We start from the raw sequence: 23,503 nt of genomic DNA on the forward strand, positions 1-23,503 counted from the left end.
GAGACAGAGGTGGTCCATTTCATTAGCCTGCACTGCTTTAGTAATGATTAGAAAGAAACAATAATACACTGGAAACCAACAGGAATCACCGACCACTGCTTTAATGTAGTCTAATGAATATAACATTACATTTATATCAACAAATAACACCAATAATATTAATATTAGTAACAATAACACATGATAATAATTATATATAATATGTAGCAATTCATGTTTTAGTTATTATTACTGATATAAAACTATATTTGCTCCAACATAGTTTTCAATTAGAATTTGTGATCCATTAAAAAAAAACATGAGTTCCGATTTTTTTTATATGAAAAGGAAGAATTACAAATAATTTCGTTTGGACATTAAATGAAACGCGTGTTTTTGTCAAAACGCGTGCAAAAGAAAAATCGGCTTCTGATGCCGAAATCGATTTTTAAAAAGGGGAAAAAATACATATGTCCTCCATTTGTCTAAAAATAAAACGGCCTTGTCACTATTTCAATATTTTCCACACATTTTCGACAAGTTGTGATCATCTCCACTGCACAAAGGCAACTTCGGGGAATTACCTGTTTCACTTTTGCTTCTAACCCGAAAGTTTTTAATTTTCTATTTGTTATTTTAATAATCACAATTGTATTTTCCTTTTTTTTTAAATTTATCATTAAAAAAATAGTCATCGACATCGTGCGGTTTTCCAAACACAAACCCCTATTAAAAGGTTTAAAAAGGCAAAAATAAAATGAGCTGAAACGATCGATGCGGTTCTTTATAAAATATAGTGTATCAAAGGCATCAACAGTGCTGCTTAAAGAATAAACGTTTTTACATCAGAGTGATTTTATTTTTTTGGTCACGCTTTCTCTTTTTGGTTTGGCATTTACGCACAACACCTCAATGGCTCACGGGTCCTAAAAACAAGCCCTATTTTATGCAGATCTTGTAATATGTTTGTGATAAATTTGGCGTGTGTGAGTATTTTCACCTGTGCACAGCGTGTGAAGGGAGAGAGCCAGGGTCGGTCCCTGTTAGCAGTCGGAAGCTTCAGTGATGAAAAGCAATAGCTGGTGTCAAGAACTTTTTTAGCACGTCACTACAGCTGGTGGGAATAAATAGTAGCCAACTGAAGAGGAGCAGGAGGGGAGGATGAAGTGGGGAGGGGGTGCAGAGGGCTGTGACATAAGGCTATTTGGGTGTGTGACCACGGGGAACCTGGGTTTTCATATCTCCCCGGCACAATAAAATCCCTGTGTGCGACTGTCTCACAAGTCCAACTTTGTTTCTCAACAAGGAGTGTAAACTGTTGTCAATATTCAGATAGCCTTCATCTGCCAATAATGACAGGCAGCCGGCTTCCTATCTTATCTCCGGGCCAGGTAGCGCCATACCTGGGGGGAATAACTGCTGCGATAAAGAGTGTCTGGGCCAATAGAAAGGCTCTTGTCTGTCTGTGAGGAGTTAATGGAGAACGCCACTGGAGACAGGAAGTCCTCAGAAAGTGAAAAGCACTTTATTGCGCACCTGAATGGCCCGGCATAGGGTTTCTCTCAAACCCAATGGGAAAACCACATTACAGGTCCTTACACAGGGTCATTACAACAGGGCAATGGAGTTCAAGTGATCCATTGCATTTGAATGACAACATCACGTCGCTCCATTCATTCCTCCCTCTTGTGTGACCTGATGATGATCCCTGCGGGATTGGGATGTTGTCAGAGGAGTGATGTGCTGAAGTTACAGTAAAGAGTGCGTGAGATTCGGCCCACTCAAGTTTCTCTCAAAGTGTGTGTAAAAACCTCACTCCGGCTCACATGTTGCTTCATCCGTTTGTCACTAACTCCCAGTCAAGTAGTAATCTTTGCTTTCTTGAATCAACAGGTTCTTGGAGCCGTAACCCACAGTACACTGCAACGTGACATCATCAGGCCTCTAAAAATGAACTGCAACATCGATCCCTCGCAGGCTGACCTCCCATAATTCAAATGTAGACAATGTGGGACATATGTTTGGATTGAAGTGTATATTTACCTGTCACCAGGAACTCAAGGACATGGCAGCAGCAAGGTTGTATCCCGCCTCATACTGGACTGTTTTGGGGTGAAAATGAGTAGTAAAAATGACAAATGGCCCACATTTCTCTAGCTGGAGGAGCACTGGAGCTGGCATCGTGCTTTCAGCCAAACAGTTAATTGCTCAGCACAATGAAGGCCCAACAAAATAGCTATAAAGCATCTACAAAAAAAAAAAAAAAAAGAAGTAAAGTCCAGACAGCCTCTTCCTCTCTTCTCCCTCTCTGCTTCTTCCTTTTCTTGACTCCAGCAACTAAACTACTGCTTCCATCCCTGCTCCTCACAATTTCCCGGCACAAAAATATTATGTTGCCAGTGGCAACAATTCCATAAAATACCCAATCACATCTGCTCTTTCAAATATTTCCAAAATTAAGCTGAGTCTGTACATAATGGAGATGTCGTCTCATCTGTGCATTAGGATTTCAAAGCAGGATTTATTGCAGCGTGATAAATGATCAGAAGGCTTGTTTTGACAAATGCAAGGGTACTTCTGAATGAGTGCAGGGCTGGCACAGTGTGCACGGCCAGAGCCACTGTTATCAGCCGGATTAGTGGCTCTGATTGTGCCTTGGATTCAAGCTTTGCTCTCAGCACCAATCAAAGCCTGTGGTCCATGCATCCCATAATAGTTACACTCATCACCATGGCTGCCGCCAGCCGTGTACAGTAGCCCCACCTCCTCCCGAGCGCACTTATTTCATAATAACAAGCTTGCGACAGCTCTCATCAGGCCGTCATGCTCACAAATGGAGGACAAGGGAAAGGGTGAGCCAGGGTTTGTTTTGACTGAAGCAAATTTTGTCTCCAGCCTCTTGCAACTAACCTTTTTCCCCTGCCTACCTCCTCCCGTCACATTTCCTACCGCACAGCTCTAATCTTTTAGAATGCTGCTGGTGATCATAAGCCCTTCTGCTGTCTCTTCCTCCTCTAGCTCTCCTCTACCCTGCTGTTCTACTCACCCCTGCCCATCACCATGCTGGCCTGTACCTGATTCTGTGGAAGTTACCAGGCCTCCTCTGGACCCCTGCTGTGAACAGGAGATGGCACCGTTTCTGGGTCATTTCTGTCACAGACCAAATGCCACTCAGGGTGGGCTGACCTTTCCAGTGGCCGATGCTGGAGCAGGCAGCCTCCATGCAGGTTGTCACCCCTGTGGTTCCACCATAAAAAACTCAACTGCAGTATTCCTCTCCTTCTTATTTAATGACAATACATATTAAAACAACAGGGATAAATTAAAGTGGAGCAAAAACACCCAGCGTAAAATATGGCCGATGGATGGCATCTTGGCTAAACTCAGGACTGTGACAGGCCTCAGCGATGGCCGCAGACACATGGTAGATCATGTCTCACTGGAAGGAACTCCAAATATGCTTCCTGCATTGATTTGAAGGTGTGGGTTACGCAGCAAGCGGCACTGTTTTTACAAATGGGAGCTTAGCTCTAAATGGAATACCTCAATTAGCAAGAAGCCCAGTCAACACCTTTCTCTTTAACATGGCAAAACATTAGGTTTCAATTGCTGAGCGGTTCTTTCCAACAGAAACCAACTTGAGGTGCTCATTTAAGGCTGATTTAAAAATGAGATATATCAATGGCCTGGCCTGTAGTTCTGATGATCTAATGTCACATCAGAATCACGGGGTTTTTTTGTACGATGCTCAGAGTTCTTTTTTATTTTGGCTGTTTGAATGCAGGGGCAGATCCAGATTAATTTTAGTGGAGGGGGCACAGGGGGGTACAACAGATATTTTGGGGGGCCATCGAAAAGTTGCAAGAAAAAATGAAAGCTGCTACCGAGGTACATGGTCCAGACGTGGCATCGAACAGGCCGGGGGGGTCTGACACCATGTTCTTCCTAGAGCACCTCTTCTTTTTGCCTTCTTCATATGTGATGGAAATAAAGTAACGCTGGTTTAGCACGTCGATCAAAGGCCTGTAGGTGTAAAGCAGGAAGCCCTCCACAATGAGGATGTGAGTCTCCTCCTCCTTGTGGTTGGACTTCGGGACGATCTCTGTGTCCAGGGGGTTATTAACGCCATGAGACTTGTCAAACTTCACCTGGTTCTCCAGCCACGAGAAGATCGTACTCATCATGGCACCCATGTCCAGAGTAGTGACGACATCATACTGCTTAAACCCATCTTCACCAACCTCAATCTGATCTTGGGGCTTGAAGAAGTCATCCTGATGGACCATGCAGCAGTTGGGTAGGTTCTTGATCAGGCAGTTGGTGAGGGTGGTTTTCCCTCCATTGGTTACGCCGCCGATGCCGATGATGTACTTCATGTTCTCGGATTGGTCAAAGCTCGGAAAAATGGTCAAAAACGTCAACAAAAACCGGGTCGAGAGTGACCGGACGTGGAAGAAAGCTGAAAAAGAGAAGGTTGCAGTAGGAAACATCAACTACTGGAGTCCTCTATGGCACTTGAGTTTAGTAAGGTAAGAGCAGAAAGAGAAATGCCACTCGGATGTGGTTCTTCCACCGAGAGAGGACCTCTTTCGATTGTCGCTGCTACACATACTGCCCTAGTTGAGGTTTTAGGTGGAATATTCCTTTTAACCAGCCCCTCAGGTCTCTTTGAGGATTTTGGATTAAATAATTGGTTAAACCAACATTTTAGGTGCATGTCCAGGGATTTTTGGTGGAATGTTCCTTTAAGGTGGATGTGTGAGGACCTTAAAGGTGGAATACTTCCTGAAACCAACCTTTTAGGTCAACATTCAAATATTTGAGGTGGAATATTCCTTTAAACCACCCTAAATTTCATGTTTTGATCATTATCAAGTGAGAAACCTCAGTCCAGACTCCTCATAATGACATTTGAAATTTATGCTGCTGTTATTTGATTAGTCCAGAGAAAATTACAGAAATCCACAACTGTAATTTTATTTCAGGACTCGGTTATTAAATGTCAAAACAATCCATGTGACTCTAAAAATTCAACAGCTTTACAAACTCTAAGATTAAACTCTCCACAAGGGTCCAAAATAAGTTGGACTTCTACATGAGAGCTTTAATTATTCTTCATCTACTTCTTGAAAAGTTTGGTCAAGAAAAAAAACAAAAACTAATCTTTCAGCTGAACTAAAGACAGACTTTGATTTTTCTGCTCACATGTTGTGTTGTTGTAAATTTACTCTTTCAAATAAATAGCCGCCTAACCCCCTGGAAACCAGCGTTTGTCCTGTTACTGTGTCGCTCCTGGGCAACCCTAGACAGCCGGTCATAATGTTTTTTGAGCAACACAACATACTAAGACGTTTTTACAGTGAAGGTTCTGCCATAAAACCAGTTTGACAGTTCAGGCATTCTTTGTGTGAAAACTCAGAGATTTCAGGTATCAAAAGGTGGTTTTCAACTTTCTTTGTTAACTTTCTGCTTCAACTTTAAACTAAATTTACTTCACTAAGCCAGCCCTCTGGACTTCCAGTAAGCTGTGTTCCTATTGGTTGTCCAGGTGGCTGCTTGGTGTTATCAGGAACACCTGAGCAGCTCAGTGTTTTCCTGCTTTATGTCTGCAGTCAAACATTTCCTCTGCTTCTCTTCACTGACTGGGTTTGGCTCCATTGCCTTAGTTTGTTCTTTAGGCGTTGGCTTGCAGCTTCCAGCAGTAAAATCATCTTTAATGTGTTTCTTGGTGTGTTTTAGGGCTTTGTACTGGATAGTTGTCTTAGTAAATGTGGTTCTTTAGCCACAGTTAGCACATGGTGCTAATGTGTGCAGTGATTAGTGGATTTGGTGCAGCTGAGTTGTGTCTTTATCTTTGCTGTAGTGAGTCTTTAGAAGTATTTGGTCAGACACATTCTGTATTCTTGTTTGTGAACCAATGCTGGTTGTCCAGAAGGTAAGAGTTCCTGTCCTGATTCTCTGTTTAAAGAGATTCTCTGGTAGGCTGCAGAAGACTTTAGTGTTTGGGTTGTGCTAGTTTGGTTTTTGTACGGTTTCATTTGGACGACTATCTTGAGGCCCTCCATGTGGTTTAGTGAAGTTTTCTGTAACAGTTCTACAAAGCAACCTGCAGCAGAAGACTTGGAGAGTTTTTAGGAAGTTCTGGAGACGAGACTTGAGAGCAGTAGAAACATTTGTCAGCAGTTTGAGCAGGAGAAGGTGAGCTTCAGAGTAGAATTGAGGCGAAAGAAACCTTCTTGACCCGTGTGGTGAGGTCCTGTATGAAGAGTAGGAGGGGAGGTGGGTGGCAGCCTCCCCCCTCAACCCCCCCACCTCCCCCCACTGGCCCCCTCTACTCAACCACTGCCCACCACACCTTCCCCCGCCCGACGAGTTTTTCGAAAATCCAAGTCTCGACGGGTTTTCCCCGAGTTTCTCGAGTTTCCACCAGGTCAGAGGCAGAAGAACTTGTCATGAAGAGGTGTTGAAGTCAGCAAGGATGGAGTGACTTAACAGCGACTAGAAGAGCAGGTATTTAAACAGCATCCCTAAAATCCAGTTTGTCCAGAGAAATGAAGGAAGGTCAACTTTTATCAGCGTCCTTCCAGATGTTTAACTTGATATCTTTACTTTGAGATTTTTAGCACCACGAAACTTTAGAGTATCACATTTTATTATCATTTATTAGGATTTTAATGGAATCCAACAGCAGATTTATTTTTGTTGAGAAACTTCTATTTGATCTTGTGTTTTTTAGTTTTAGTGGAGAAAGTTATTTTAATTGTCAATTAGTATCTTAAAAACCAAATAAATTTGATTAGTCAAGAAGTTTAAATTTCTTAATTTGTGATATTTTAAATGACAAAAAATATAAAAATAGAGCATCTTGAGACAATTTGACCTGTAATTGTTATATGAATAAAATTGAATTTAAATTGTATGCATCTTGTAATATTGGAGGAATTCAGCCATATATGTTGGAAAACACATTTTCTTTGTCCATTAATCTGTTGATTGTTTTCTCCAGTAATTCATTTCTTGTTTTGGTTTATAAAACATCAAACCCGAATATATTCAGTTTACTGTCATAAAACCAAAAAGATTTACATTCATGATGCAGGAATCAGACAGTTGTTCACTTTTTATCTTAGTTTAGTCAGAAAGATGGTCGATAACGTGTGAATTGTTGGAGCTTGTGAGCCGTAAAAGGTTTTAATCCTTGAGGCCGAGTGTCAAAAAACATTTAGAAACCAACATCAACAAAACACTCAAAGATTTCATCCATCCTCTATACACCGCTTTATCCTCACTAGGGTTGCGGGGGGTGCTGGAGTCTATTCCAACTGACTCGGGTGAAGGTAGGGGACACCCTGGACAGGTCACCAGTCTGTGGCAGGGCTACATATACAGACAAACAATCACACTCACATTCACACCTACGGACAATTTAGAGTTATCAATTAACCTCAGCATATTTTTGGACTGTGGGAGGAAGCTGGAGTGCCCGGAGAAAAGCCATGCATGCACAGGGAGAACATGCAAACTCCATGCAGAAAGATCCCGGGAAAGCTGGGACACGAACCAGGGATCTTCTCGCTGCAAGATGAAAGTGCTAACCACTACGCCACTGTGCAGCCCCAACAAAGATTTGAACATCATTAAAGGGAAATCAAACTTTTGCACGACAACGTCTAATTAAAGGACATTTATTTCCAACGTAAACGTGTGATATTCATCCTCTGGAGCTTCGCTTCACATCGTCTTCCACGTGGACTGGTTTGGTCTGGAGCATGTGCAACAAACATTTGAAAAACTGCACTTTAACATCAATGAACGATACTGAAGTTTAATCTCTACATAAATGAGACTGAGTCTGGATGTGCTGCTCTGTCATTAACCCCTAAGTTCAGGGAAAGTTCAAACAAATAAGGACAGTTCAGATAAGACTTGAGAATGAGCTTATTTTGAATAAACATCTCAGACTTTCTGAGCTTCAGCACCAATAGCAAGATATTTTAACAAGCAACTCAAGAGATCCAGAAGTTGGAGAGAGTTAGCTTTAGTCAGCCCACAATTACTACAATTCTACAGTGCATGTCTCTTTTGTTTGACTTATTTGTACAATATATGATGTATATTATGGCGTTTTTTCATCCCAAAGGCTACCTATGATGTTTTCTCAGAAACATACTATGCTACTCTGTTCTGGCCCTGGGCCACTGCTCTCCTCCTCTGTTGTTTCCTGGATTGTACTCAGCTTCATGCTTTCGTCCACTCGGCCTCCGTTGACTCGTCCCACCTGCCGTCTCTGGAGCTGAAGCTGGATTGGATCAAACCAAAGTACAGTCCAATCACGATGCCAGCTGCCTCTGAAAAGGCTCCTTCATCTGGTGGCACTTCTTCTGAGGGGAAGCTGAGCTTCAGCAGAGCTTTGGAGATGTGTTCCAGTGGTTGGTGGATGTGTGGGGAGATAGAGAGGGACCTTTGAATTGTTCAGAAAAGAAAACAGGGAACCCATTGGTAGTTTTAGTTTAGGGTGCTACTGTGGTGTGTTTTTGGGTTTTAAGAGGTGAACAGGAAGAGGTTTTTTTTTTTGCGTATTGATGATCTTTTACTTTGTTCCTGGTTGGAATGCCCATCAATGTCAACGTGAAGTTCACTTTTAGTTCTGTTTATTTATTTTTATTTTACTAACACCCATTTGCTTTTAACCCCCTCACATGTTGTGTTGTTGTAAACTTACTCTTTCAAATAAATACTTGTCTAACCTTCTGGATACCAGCGTTTGGACTGTTTTATTATTGCTCCTCACCTACGTCAGACAGCCGGGACATAATGTTTTGTGGACTAAAGGCTAAACTCTGACGTGTTTCGAGCAGCATGCTATACTATGATGTTTTCATTGTTTTAGTTTTTTTTTTTTTTCAGCAACATAAAGCTGCTCGGCTTCTCCTTCTGCATCAGGAAACATATTCAAATCCAAACGAAATACAATCCAAAGATCAAACTAACGTCAGTGGTGCATTTAGGTGCAGTCGGACAACGAAGTTGTGTTCAGGAATGTTGGAAATCGGAGTACCAGTAATGTAAATTTCCAAAGAAAATTTTGGGGGGGGGGCACATGGGGTAGCCAATCAGATCACGGTCAGATCTTCCGTGCCCCCATGGAAGATCTGCCATTCTTTGAATGTCTCTTCTTGTCCCGTACTGCCAGTGAGTCACAGGAAACTAAACTATCCTCCATGTCTTCCCCCACCTCTATGAGTAGATTAATGTGTCATAGTTGTTTAGTTTCTCTCTTCTGTCCTCCATCCTGTCAATCAAACAACCACCGCTTTGCCATTTAAAATCCCCCCGACCATTTTTCTCATGATCCATTGTTGTTTTTAAATAACAGCCTCTGATTAGCGGGTACAGCTTCCTAAAAATAAAGACGAAATCTCTTCATATCTACTTCAGCTCGGTGCAGCGAGGCCTCTTTTTCCCAGTGCTGTTATTCAAGTCTTCTAAAAAATCCTTTTTTAATTTCAAACTGGCTGCTCAGACTCTTCCAGGAGAAACTTTATTTATTTCCACCCTGTGATGTCTAGCTGGCCGAGGGAGGCTGAGAGGATCCCTACTAAAAGCACTATGCTGCCTGGGGCAGAAACAGGCCAGAGCTCTCTCCACATAAATAACACAGGAGCGTGAAGGAAGTCCGTTTGGTGGTCTGCTGGAGGGATAGAACCTACCCTTCCGTCTCTGGTTCTGTCCTTCTTTTCTCTTTCTCTGTGTCTCAGTGGTCTATCTAGCAGCTTGGCTGAAGAGGCATAAAACAGCAGGATCTGGAAGAGATTGGGCCAAGATGTACATCTGAGTGAATAGCGGACTTCTAATAGCCTGCAGGCCCAGGGCAGACAGAGTGGATGCTGTGAAGTGCGTCAAACTAATATGACACATGGGAGTCACAGATTTAGAAATTGTAACCAATATTACAAGTCAGAATGAAATGTGTAACTAAATCGCACTGCGTGTTGTGTCTCGGTAATATTGTAATAAGAAATTGATAATACGTTCTCTGTTTCTCTGTCACACTCAACTGATTACCAAAAACATTCATACATTAATTAAAAAAAATACTCTTTAATGAAAAAATACACAATGTGGAATTTTGTTCCTGCTGGATGCCTCTTGAGGATCAAATTTCTCCAGAACACGGGTGTTCACAGCCCCAGGAAGTGACCTCTCCAAACTGGCCTTATTTGGAGAGCACTCGAGTGACCCATTGTTGTGACATGAACAATGAATCTAAAAGGGGTGGGAGACAAGGGCAAGGAAAACACAAAATAAAGATGTCTGGCTCTCAAAAATCATCAAATGGGAGCTTTTTTTTAAATATTTGCTCTCACATCATGGAAATCTTGTCAGCTGACACCAATGCCGGCCCTCGCCTTTGAAGTAGGTTTAAAAAAAGCTGTATTTAGTGGACATTGTGTGCAGAACTTAATTTATAGGAGCTGACCCTGGCTCCTCTTTTGTGCAACAGCCATCTTGGAAAACAATGGCAGGAAGGCTTGAAACTTGAGAGGAACTGAATCTGCTGTTTTCCATTTTTTTTTCTGTTCTTATTCAATGGAGAATTTTCCCTCCCCGAGTAAAATAGCTCTGTTTTTGTGTCCAACAGGAGCCATAAACTGATGTCTAAGCATACCATGGCCAGGCGATAGGGCTGAGTTTAACTGGACACATGGGGACAGTTGTTTTGTACCACATGGAACGGAGGGGGGAATGTCAGAGGAAGCCATGGCCGCCTGGCGACCCCGTGGTGACCCAGTGGCCTCCTCATGGAGGGATCAAGGCCTAGAAGGGAGCCGGCTGAGGGTTAGAGGTTTAAGGGTAACAAATCAAGCAACACTTTAGTGGTATTTAACCCCCACATACCATATCTCTGTAACTGCACGAACAGTGAATGACTCCAGAACAAACATATGAGAGCTCATTTTTATTCTATAAGGGGAAGTTTTCTTAAAGAACAGAAAACGAGTGTGTCACATTTAGTGATTATTACACTGGCGTCATGACAACAGCATCTGTTCATGTATATCTTCTTGTATTTTTACCTGAGATCTGCTTCAATTCATCTCTCTGCAGGTGAGGTGTTCTGGAGTCACTAGAATATTAAGGAACAAAAACAAATTCTCTTCTTTACTTGGTTCCAATCCTGGCACAGTTAGAAGGCACAAGGAAGGAAAATGATTCCCCTCTTATTAAATGCATTCTCTGAGGTGATAGCAGGTTCTTCACCCTTTCACTTTCTTTCCTCTTATCGTTTTGTGTGTCATAAAGAAGGGGACTGGACATGGACCCCCTATAGGCAGTGCATATCTGCCTCTAAAAGCATCACTCAACTTTATGTTCACTTCTGGTTCCCCTAGCCCGGCTGTGTTTCTTCCATTAGTATCTGCTCATAAAATGCACCAGGGTTATAAAGATGTGCAACAGACAACTACTACACAGTCACACACCTTTACATGGTAATGAGGTGTTTCTATGTACCAGCAGGCACTTGCATAGTCACAGCAGTATATAAGAAGTATACAAAGGTTGGGATGTCAATATTTAGCTCAAGAACATATTCAAAACAGTTTCTCAAAACTTATTTATTAATAACAAACATATAAAAATGACACAATACAACAGAAAATTATTTCATTTTAAATTATCATAGTTGAAATGTGGGATTGATGAAACAAAAGTTGTTTTGAGTTTTCAAATTAGAGTTTTATCTCATTGTAATTATATCCATCTCAACAGATCCAAGAATTCCTCTGCATCAAATACAGCCTATTTCATATCCATTTAATTTTGACATTTATCTAATGATTTAACAGACTTGTCAAAAAAAGCTAGCTTCACAAATGCAACCATTTGCTTTTCTATGCTTTTTATCATTGTAAACAAAAATTGTTGGGTGCGCTGCTGGCCTTATAGAACTAACAACTTTAAGATTTTGGGGCTTAAGGGAAAGTCTTATGGTCACTGCTTATGACTTTCTGAGATTTTACAGACCAAATGATAAATTATTTAATCACAAACAGCCGCCAGTTCAATCAATAATGATACTAAGTTGAAATGATCCCAAACAATGAGTACAAATGTAAAAAATGAAGTTTTTTAAAAAAACTATATGCTACACAGAATGAAAACGAGTCATCGAAAATGCAATAATTTAGAGTTAATTCTTTCATAGCTGTTCAATTATAGTTAATTAAAACAGTGCACTCTGAAAAAAAAAAGTCATACAGTGTAATAAAATGTAGTTTCAGCTTGAACATTTGCTTAACACTGTCTAAAAAAAAACAGATTTTAGAATGTGAAAAAGGTCACTGTGAGGCCAGCCTTAATCAGAAATTATCCTGTTTACCCCCCTGCAGAGTGACTGAGAGGGCACTGAGTGACGCAGGTGAGAGACAGGCGTCCACTCAGCCCCCAGAATGCACCTCTCTTTATCTGCCTATAGAACGGAGGAGGAAGGAGTGACAAAGGCCAGGGCTTGGCTGAGATAAGGAAGGGCCTTATGTCCTGCTTTGGCCCGGGCTCGCACCGTGGCCATCCACTGCAAGAGGCCATCCAAAGGCCAGGTGTTGGGCAGAACCAGAAAAGCCTGCGAGACGATGTTTTCACACACAGGTATGAATATGACCCTGTGCTGCCAGATATACAGAACACTGGTGTGTATTTACATGTGGTCGCTTCGGGGCAGTGAATGAGAGGAAGAAAGGGAGAGACGGATAGAGAAAGAAGGTCAGGTGGAGTTCAGGGCAGATTTTTTTTTGTTGCCAGTAGTCTCACACTGCAGGAAAGCCAAATTGCTTCCGGATTTAGGTATCCACCCCTGCATAGTTCAGTGTTCCTACCTTCCTTGTTGTCTTACCTCTTTCCTCCCATTCATTCTCCCATCTTTACTTTCTTTTCCCGTACTTTTATTGCTCCACTTGGAATATTTTCTCACTCTTTTTCCCTATTCTGGCTCTCTGGCAGTCGGTGCTGCTGGGTGGCATTGCACAGGGTGACAATGTCTGTAGGAAAACAGTCTTTGAGTAGGATTCCTCTGTCTCTCTGGCAGTCCAGCTCTCCTATGAAACCATACCAGTAGATCACAAGGCCTGGACCAAACCTGCGGTGCAAAACAAAAGAAACAAAATCGGCCTTTTGTTAGTACACCACTGCTGTCATTTCCAAGAGTTCTAAAGTAGCTAACAATGAATTATACACTTTCTTTCATATTCATATCATAAAAAAATCTTACAGTGTTGGCTTTGGATATAAAATGCAGAACAAAAAAACAGGAAAAAGTTAGTAAAGAGATAGAAAGATGGGATGCTATCGAGATAGACCTATGAGAGATAAGGAGGCTTAGGTATTTTTCCTTTGATCACCATCCAGGAAACTTGTGCTGAATCAAACAAAAACGCCGCCAGGAAGATAAAGATCTCTGACAGAGTGATACACACTCGATCACATTACAATGGCAGTGAAATAACAATAATCCATGAAATAACAAAGCGCTACAACAAGGCCCCCAGATCCTGTCAGCAGAAGCCTTTGGCACATAGCAGAGCACACAGAGTTCAGCACAAAGCATCTGGTGGTTTAATGTTAGCCAGTCCAACAGTGTCCAGCTGTTTCATTCACATTCACTTTGAAAGTAAAAACAACTTTGCCTTAGTTGGCGAGCACTGCAGTTCCTAATGGCTATGAATAATGACTTGCCAAGACACTGGGAAGTCAAATTCTGCCTGTTTAAATCTAAAATGTTTTCATGTATTTTGTTCTGTCCTTGTCATTTTGCAGCTACAGCAGCTACTGTATACGTGAAGCTCTGCTAAAAGGCGCGGAAACTGTTAAAATGGAGGAGTTCTTGTCTGACATCATTTCACTCCTCCTCTTCACAAAGGAAATAAATCATCTTTCAAGCTATTTATTAAACCCCAAAGAGCCACGAGTGGCCCCTCTCTGCCTCATATAGATCATGCCTATTCTTTGAACATTAGCTGCCATGCATAAAGACATGTCACAGTTGAACAATGAATGGAAAGCACTTCAGCCCCCATATGCAAGAGCAGATTCAAGGAGGCTGACAGTGCTCCGGTACCAGATACTCTCTCCTCAGACAGTTAACAGTGTTGTGCTGCCCCCGGAGACCCAGACAGGAAGCTCGCCAGAGGACCATGGAGAGCAGTAGAAGTTCAGTTTCAAGGTAAAGTACATAAAACCTTGAACCCGTGATCAATCATTTCATATTAAAATTTTGCGTCAGACACGTGGTTCTATTTTAATAATGATTACGGGAATCCTTAGTATTCTGTGTGATTAGAATTTATGAGATTATTATACGTGGACGTTTGACCTTACAACTCTGACAAGGTATTGTGACCACATAAATTATAAATGCGAGTGCAGGACTCAGCTGTTGTGGCATTGCCAGCTGTACTTGTACTGCGCTGTGTTGACTGGGCCTTGAGGCGGTGCATGTTCGACATACAGTACTTGTATGGAGACAGACACATGTACAAGAAAATATGTGGCTGTACACGTATGCACACGTACACACACACACACACACACACACACACAGACACAGACACAGACACAGACACAGACACAGACACAGACACACACGCCCCCTCCAAGAGGCCCTCGCAGCAGTACATGCTTCTGTACCCCATCCCTGCATTCTACGTTTTACAGTGTGTGATATACGGTGCTGTATCTATGAGCAAACAGGCCAAAGCTAACAGCCCTGGAGAAAGCCTGCAGATGCACACTGCAAGTTCACCACAATGTCACACACATAGCTCAGCGCTGCACAAAGCTCAAGCCCCCAAAACTCTCATCATTTCCACGGCCCACTGCTGCACATGGCCGCCAACTCTTAATATGGAAATGTTATGGAAACAAAACCTAAACATTTACATTAGATGAGTTCGGAAAAGGGGTTATGCTCTTCTTTTTATTCAGCCGCCGTGCTGTATGTATGTCTTGCGCTCTGGATGGGGAGGTGAGGCTGAAGAAGGGGAAGGGAGGAAAAAAAAAAGGGAGACCAGTCTGTGCAGAGTGGAGAGAGGCAACCTTCTGAAAAGGTTAAAACTGTACATCAACAGATAAGGCAGCGGCGCACAATACATCATGTCCCAGGTCTGTCAGGGGAGGCTGAGTACAAATTGAAACAAGCAAAATTATAAACACTGGGGAGCCATGTCACCAAGGCCTTTCCATACCGTAAAGAAAATAAATGGACTTTGAATCCTACGCAGGATTAATACAAGTCAATACTACAGGGACCTTGAGGTAAAAATCGGAGACTGGGAATAGAAACAATAACACTGAGGGGGAAGGGAACGGTCAGGGGGCCAAGAGTAAGCCTGATGGCTACAGCATGAGATTCTTGAGAAAAAGTTCCAAACAGCATCCAGACACTGTAGAAAGCAATTATAAATAGAAAGTATGATGCTTTATATGCTACTATTGTACATACAATCCCTCTGAAGTTTGTGTCTTGCAGTGCCTGAGGAAGTGAATGGAAGTTCAGTTTAAATTTGTAGGCAAATTATGGTTTATTATGTGGGCTGGCTCATTTTAACCTGGCATGTGCTTATTACACACACCACCTCTAAGTCAGAGTCAGCCATCTTCCAATAAACACCTAACTATGTAACGAGTTGGTGAAATTGTTTGTGAAATGTAGCTAATTTCAGCAAGAGGGCCACTTGACGAGCCTGGGCGTGGATTGCGGCTGCCAGCCATGCTTTCGTTAGTGTTAATGAGCGGCTGGTGGTCGCATTTAAAGCAGGTGCCAAGCAGCTTACTACAGCGGCTTAATGAGAGCGAGGCACTCAGGAACAAAAAGCCTTGAATGGAGAAAAGGGAGTGTTATTAGTGTCTGCCTGTGCACAAACACCCTGCCATGTAGCCAAGCCTCATGAAATTTCTGCATCTTAAACGCGCCGCCCATAAATGCATTACTTACACAGAGCCGCCGTGCAAAAATATGAACTTCAAGAGGTAATAAAAGTACAATAAAATACCAACTGTAACCTTCAAAGAATGTGCAAACTTGCGTTATTTCTGCCGTTCTCATATTGGGAGGAGGTTGCTGAAGGTCAGACAGCACACCCTCTCAAAAAAAAAAAAAAAAAAAAAAGAAAATCAGAGTTTAACATTTCAACTCAACACACAGATCAAGGTTAATTTGATCTGCCACGTTTGGTGAGAAAAAGCTTCGCGAAAACTAGGGGTTGAGAACTTGTGCCAAAATACATTACACGACATGATGAATTATCAATAAAATCAAGATGAATTTACGCTCGACTTTAAAACACCCTCACTTCATTTTACATACCGCACAGAACCATTTTAAACAAACGCCCCAGCAATGATTTAGACAGTGCATGCCTCTACCTGAGGGTGAACTCTGTGTCTCTGAGGTCTCTCCACAAAGCCCTCTTTGTTTTCAGCATCCATACATCAGGTCACAAGGTAGGGCCACTAAAGCACTGCCAAACATTAGCTTTAGTCAGTCTTTCTCTCTGCTCTGTGAAATGCAAAAATGATGGAACCCGCTCAACTTCCTTTTTTACGGCAGACAGCACTGAGAGTGATCGGGGCAGATGAATAAAAGTCTGTGTGTTGGAGACAGGGGAACTGTGTACATAGCAGAAGGCAGAGAGAAAATGTGTGTATTAGCCTGTTGTTTCAAGGTCAGTCTCTTCTATAGGGAGCCACCTATAGGAGTTTATTTACAGGGTTAGATAATGGTTATGTGATGTGTTTGTATGTGTGGAGTTTAAGAGCGTTACGGTGACCCACAGCCTGCATGCCAGGTGATATGGCCTCCGTACATGCAGCTGGCGTGTTTTAATAGCCTTGCAGTAGCTGTTTGTAGCAAATCAGCCAGCCTGGTGATGAAGACACCCCTGATAAGTGAGGCTGCATAAACAGGATATTTAAAGCCTCCCTCCACCCAGAGGGGTGTCCTCGAACTGGGAGGTAAATAATCCCTCGCTACAAACTATACATCCTACTGTCTATAAATAACAGGAGTTGAATGGACGAGCTAACCTCCCACAGACTAGAGCTAAGAATAGAGCACCTTCTCCTCCCAGGAAAAAGTTCAATCCAACTCGGGTGAGAAAACTATAATAACAAGGCAACAGTAGCACACAAATGTACATTATTATCGGCCAAACCTGCACAAGCATCGTACATAACGTGGAACAGAGGCCAAGATGTGATTTATCTCTGTCACCGTTGGAGAGTGTTTTGTGTACATGCATGTTTGTGCAGTGTAGTGTTTAACATAGAGGTGTGGAGGTGTAATGTGTGACTATGAGAGGTGTGGGAGGTCACGTCGGCTTGGTGTGTTGTGAACTGGATGTCGCAGCAGGAGCTAATTCGTGTACATTAATGCAAAGTATTGACACCAGAAGAAAGACGAGAGGATTCCAGTGCTTCAGCTGGTAACCACAGAAACCACTTTCACCTTTAGAGCAGAAGATGCCCTCAGCAATTTGACCAGAAATTAGTTGAGAACCAACCTGATCCACCTTTAACTTGAAACATTGTAGTGTGTTCGACTGAAAGATACATCACCTCAAATATTTGCACATAAGAGATGAAAGCGCTGTTGACTAATTGCTAATTTAGATTTTAAAAAGGATCCATGTACAAAATCAAATCTAAAGACAAATTTTGAAAGATGACACTGTGACACGTCAGAATCGAGGAACTAAAAATAATGTCAATTTGATGACAAAATAAATACTTGATGCAATTTTCACAAATTACAACAGACATACATTTAGTAACTAGAATTGATTACTGATGTTTCGCATCATTTCTGTGTGCAGTATGGTGTTAAAACAATATATTGCAAAGCTCTATAGTGTTGTTAAAGTTTAAGCGTTCATGTTAATTTTGTGGCATTTAAAGGAAATTCACTTTTTTTTTTAAACCACAGTAAGGTGGTTAAAATTAACTATAGTTAACATTTAAAAATTAGCAGTTAAACTAAGCTTTCCATTTTGGTTATCTGACTTTTTCTACAGTAGAAATAGTTGATTCTTATGATACTCTAAATAAAATTTAACTTCTAATGCTCTTAATTTCCCCTGACAGCATGGTACTATAGGAGTTTTCACCTCCCATTACTGATTTGATCAAATGCCACTTTCTCTGACCTCAGACCCCCCAGAGCCTCCTATCACCTCAGCCACCTTCTCACATTAACCTAAATCTTATCACCTTACACACACACACACACACACACACACACACACACACACACACACACACACACACACACACACACACACACACACACACACACACACACACACACACACACACACACACACACACACAGTCTGACAGCTGATTGATAACTGACTAACACATGATAAAGTGCACAAGCTAATAAGCATCAACTTTTTTTTCCATTCGATAGTGCAACAGTAAATACAGAAATCCTGCTTCATGACACCATTTGGTCCTGGTTAGGAACCCTTTGTACAATGCCATGCTTCCCAAACATCCTCCAGCTGAAGGGAGGAGCCTTAATCAGTGTTTGGAACTCGTTAAGTCCCTTAACTGAGCATGTCGCCTACCACATTAGCAACACATATCTGCGGGACAAGAGTGCATTGTGTGTGTAATGTGTACTGGTCCCCTCTCAGATCTACTGCGTCACGGTCCAACGCGCTTTGACGCACCCCGGTCTGCTTTGGATGTGGAGCGAAACCAAACAAGGTGTGGTCTGGCTTTGGGTTTTGTCTGTTTAATGTTCAGAAGTTGGTCCAAACTGCATACAGGACATCGCATACAACCAAACAACCGACTGATGACAGCTCTGTGATGACACCAGAACAATCCGTGTTGAAGTTATGGATATAATTGTGGAACAACTTATTCTTCAGACAAAAACAGTCTTCGCGTTGTTACTCTTATACAAACAGCATCGCTTTCACCGGCCTTTATAATATGAATGTAGTAATAAGAATAGTCTGTCTCAGCAATTCCCTGGCTCTATAAGGGTTAACACTGAGACAGTCAGAGCTCACCTGATCTTTTCTCAGATATCGACTCCCCATCCTCTATAATGACCCTCTACATCATGGAAATGGCTTGATCTCTTCAGTTATGACACACTGAGTGGGTATTCATTAACACTTGATGCGGATATTATTAAATTCTATTATGGTGATGGCTCCAAATGGCCTCTTCTATGCAAGCACTGCACTGAAATCATGAGCAGGCAGTATTTGTGTCTGAATCTGGATCTGTGTAAATACATTATAAATATAGGCACTGGGCAGAATTAGGAGGAGCCTAATTATGTATCACAGGGGATGTGAAGATAAGAAAAAGAAATCTCTGAGGCTTTCACTGTTTTCAGAAGAGGCTTATAAGTGTCTAAAGCCAAACATTGACCACAGTGTTAATTTGGAGATCTGTCCAGAGAGTCCCTGTGGCCTTTGATGAATCCCCATGTCTGCGAGTTCTGCTTGGAGACAGGAAGCTCCCCGTGGTGGCGGGCGAGAAGGCTGGGGGCTGGGACGCTCTGCAGACAGAGAGGACTACATTGTCAGGGGGATACATGCTCCTTTAACCTGTTATTGCGAATTCCCAGCAGCCCTGGCCGATAATTGCCACCTGTCTCTGGGGAAACGCAGTCAAAGGCAGGCACAGGGACGGCCATTTTGTGTCTGCTGCTGCTCCTTCGCCCTGCACAGACCTGGCCCTAATCCCTGCCCTTAACCCTGGCAGCTAATGTGTCTTCAATTTAGGATGATCTCCCGCTACAGGCACGGCCCTAATCAACAACAGTTTGTCCTGTAACCCTATCTGCCCTTCCTGGGGCAGCGTCAGCCTGACCGGGCGCCCGCAAATGTGATACATCCAGCAGAGGAACGGTGTTACATGTGTATATGTGTGGATATCATGTTTATATGTGAGGTCATAGGATGCACGCCTTATACTTGGCAGTTTGTCTTCCACATGTGTTATGGAAATAAACATATAAATATCCACACGCACCACCAACTCTCTCACACAACCAAGTCGCCTATAACGCTGCAGTACCTTTACAAATTAAACACATTTAATGATGGATGCATACAAAACCATGAAAGTCACTGCTGCGTTTAAAAAGAATATTCAGGAATTTTCTTTCCCAGTTTCAGCAAATTCATGATGGATAAAGTTGCTACAGCAATGTTTCATTTTAGATGACATTTTTACAAATTCTCTAAGCCACTCATTCTGAAAAGGCCGTATTATCCAAGGACTCCATCTCTCCATCAAGGTTTAGGAATAAGTCTTGCATCGTAAATTCTGCGACCACTTCAGTGAGGGCCGAATCAAAAGTCATGGAAAGGCAGGTGTGAATGTTTGTTGTGTAGGTCTCCTGGTCTCTGCATCCATGAGAACAACCCTGCCCCAAAATTAGAGTGTGGTCTCTAATGTCTCCCTGAGAGAAAAAAGAGGTCTGGCTTTCGTCCAAGTCAGCACCTTTGGAAGTGCAGTCGTGTTACCACCACTAAATCAACATGTCAGCACCCGGCCCAGTGAACTTCTTCACCCAGACTCCACCGCTTTCAGCTACCCCACATACCTAATGAATTGGTGTGAATGCCTATCTGTCCACTAAAATGAAATGGGGAAAGGAGATATGAGGAATAAAAAAAGTGGGGGAAAAAGTAGATTTCTTTTTCAGCTGTTACACGCCACATTTGCAGTCCGGCAATATGATTATCATCACCGGACACGCCGTATTACTGTTGAAGAGAGAACTACTGCGGCAAAGCAGTCAGTTCCAGGTTAAGGTATCCCCACCATCAACCTTGGTCTCTGTGTCCAAAATGGAACTGTCCCACTTTGGGGGGCAAGTTCTGGAGATGGACGCCGACGAAGGGCCACAGAAATCCGTGTGCTTACTCGGCAGTCTGTTTACATTCCTGAGGGTAATTTTAGCCCCTGGGGGTAGCAGAGCAGGGGGGCCGACATGTCGTTGGGGCTTGTCAGTGTTCGACGGGCTAGCCGGCGCAGTGGCGGCACCTGGACATCTGGGTGGTACGTAAATACACACAAACACACACACACTCAAAGACCTCCTGCAGAAAAACCCCTGGAACCTATTGCTTATCTGTAATTCTGTCACCCAGTTAGTTACATTGGGTTTAGTATTGAGAAATTGAAAGAGTCAACGGAGATCTTCAATGGCTACTTTGTGTGTGACCGAACAACTAAACAGAGACTTGTGCCAACAAGGAGGCCTCATGAAAAACCCACAGAAGCAAGTAGGTAGGTAGTCATGCTAACAGGCCCACCACAGAGCACCATTAGTTTTGGACAAGACAGGATATCCCCAGTGTTTTCACTCACGATCTGGGGTGCAAATCTAATTTCACTGTAGTTTTTAAAAATCTGCTAAGCAAACAAAACAATAATCCTAGCTCAAGAATAGCTGAGGGCTTTGTGGACGTGCGCTGGGATTTGTCTTATTATTACTCCCAGCCCAGGGTGTCCGTTCAAAGGACAAGAAAGCAAAAACGTCCGTGTGTTTGCGGTGTTCGTGTGCTAATGCACGTGTAACAGAGAAGGAGAGAGATATAGAGATAGAAGAGGAAGGAGGGAGAGAGAGGCTCAGAGCTTATCGAAACTAATTAGGCGAGGGATCAGGATGGAAGTTAAATACTAGGCTACATGTAATGAAAGAAGCAGAGTGGGGGACATCTAGGGGTCAGGCCCACACCAAACAGTGGTTCTCAGGCAATCTGGTATTGATTTTCACTCGTTTGGGGATGAAGGTGGATGGGAGGGAGGGAGCCACGGAGAGGGAGACGAGAGAGGCAGCAGGGCAGAGTCTAAGGGTCTCATGAGTTGTCAACTTGACAGTTTAACCCCTTTTGGAGCAGAACAAACAAACAGAAGGATCTCCCGGGCTGACAGCGTTGATCTGTCATAGCGATGACACTGCAAAGCCCCACACAATGCCCACACAGGAGAGGCAAATGTGCAGGAAAAAAAGGAGGGAGGGAGCTGATGCAGATATGCACAGGCACATTCCTTAAGCCTACGATGAGAGGTGCTTTGCTCAATTTAAAAAAAGACAAAAACAACTTCTGGTGGACAAAAAACTAATCAATAAAACTGTTTAATTTAAGAGCAACGTCAGTCAAAATATGGACACAATACATACCATGCAGGGATGATTTTTCCAAACAGAGGTGTTGTGTAACTGTTGTAGCAGAACATACATACAAAAAGTGGAAATTCAGGCTTTGTTCTGGTCTTTCCCCATCCCTCAAAAAGTATGGGTAACCCTGATTAAGCGGTATTGGTAATCATCCACGCAGACACACAGATGTCAGTGCTCCTCTCTTGTCACTCAGTCTGTGAAGGCCGTCACCCCGAGCACCTTCCCTCTCATGTCCTTAAACACTTGAAAACCCCTTTCACTCTTCCCCTCAGACTGCCTCATCGCTTTGTCACATTGCCAAAGGGGACTCCATTAGCCTGGCCAACTCTCACTTATACTAAACACACATACACACACACAGAGGATGGCTGATACCCACAGCTAAGGCTGTCCACATCAAATTAGACTGGCCCCTATTGTCCCTATTATGGCCTGGGAATGCTCCATCATGACGGATGCTACGGGGTCCCTCACTTGTCAGAAGTTGTCAGACAGAAAGGGAGTCTGGATACACACAGCTGACAGGTAATCTTAATGTCTTCAATTAGCCCAATTAGGCCTGTCATAAACAATTCGATAAGTGTTCAAGCAACACAAACAGATAAACGCACGCACAAGTGCACGAAGATGCACGCGCTCACACACCGAGGTCTGCAGGGTATTAATGAAAAGGGTAATGGGTATATCAGTGGACGCTTGACTTGTCTTTTGTTTCAAGGAGGGGTGTGTCCCCATCCCTTGCTCTCAGCTGTGCACTGCTGGCTGCTACCTGGTCACTTCAAATTGTACTATCTCCTTTCATTAGCGCATTGCCGGCTGAGAATCTGAAAGGCCGTGACAAAATTCATTTGAGACGAGTGGGAGCAGATTGCCTGAAGCAGGTGCTATAAGGGAGATAAAACAAAAGCAGCACCTTTTGTGAAGCTCTGTGTGCGCATGAATGTGTGTACTTTCCATCTGTGTATGCATGCGAGAGGTTTTTCCCTGGTCTTCACATTCTGTTCTTTTCCTCGCTATGGTAAATGGATAATGACGTGCTTTTGGGAGAAAAAAGAAAAAGGCACTAGAGAAGAATTGGCCCAGCGAACACTTGGAGCGTTTACAAAGCTGTGGTGAAATCTAAATATTATTTCGAGTGTGACTAAACAGGCCAACACCTTTCTGTGCATTGCGTGTGCGTGATAGCTAACATTGTTTGATTTGGTCTCTCCTTTGTAATACCTTATCGCAAAGCAAAGGTGTTACCCGCATTACATCCTCTGCTTTTGTCCTCTAACCGTTTCTTTAAATTCATCTATTTGCATTCAC

General features: G+C 42.7%; 2 protein-coding genes across 3 annotated transcripts in view; both read right to left on the reverse strand.

Moving 5' to 3' along the window:
* Window positions 1-3,713: 3,713 nt before the first annotated feature.
* On the reverse strand, window positions 3,714-6,242 carry LOC110965655 (nicotinamide riboside kinase 2-like). Its single transcript, XM_051950320.1, has one exon. It carries the CDS (start codon window positions 4,467-4,469, stop codon window positions 3,783-3,785), a length of 687 nt encoding a protein of 228 aa, XP_051806280.1. The 5' UTR covers window positions 4,470-6,242; the 3' UTR covers window positions 3,714-3,782.
* Window positions 6,243-11,582: 5,340 nt separating this feature from the next.
* Window positions 11,583-23,503, reverse strand: part of cdin1 (CDAN1 interacting nuclease 1) — a 53,599-nt gene continuing 41,678 nt past the window's right edge. For both annotated transcript variants that reach the window (XM_051952050.1, XM_022214916.2), the window contains exon 12: window positions 11,583-13,114. In XM_051952050.1, coding sequence (XP_051808010.1) covers window positions 12,946-13,114 — 169 coding nt within the window. In that variant the 3' untranslated portion in view covers window positions 11,583-12,945. The remainder of the gene's footprint in view (window positions 13,115-23,503) is intronic.

The sequence above is a fragment of the Acanthochromis polyacanthus genome, chromosome 1 (assembly GCF_021347895.1).
Source record: "Acanthochromis polyacanthus isolate Apoly-LR-REF ecotype Palm Island chromosome 1, KAUST_Apoly_ChrSc, whole genome shotgun sequence".
NCBI classification, from domain to species: domain Eukaryota; kingdom Metazoa; phylum Chordata; class Actinopteri; family Pomacentridae; genus Acanthochromis; species Acanthochromis polyacanthus.

Excerpts from the sequence above, each read along its gene's own strand:
- LOC110965655 (XM_051950320.1), bottom strand. The coding sequence starts at position 4,469 with ATGTTTCCTACTGCAACCTTCTCTTTTTCAGCTTTCTTCCACGTCCGG.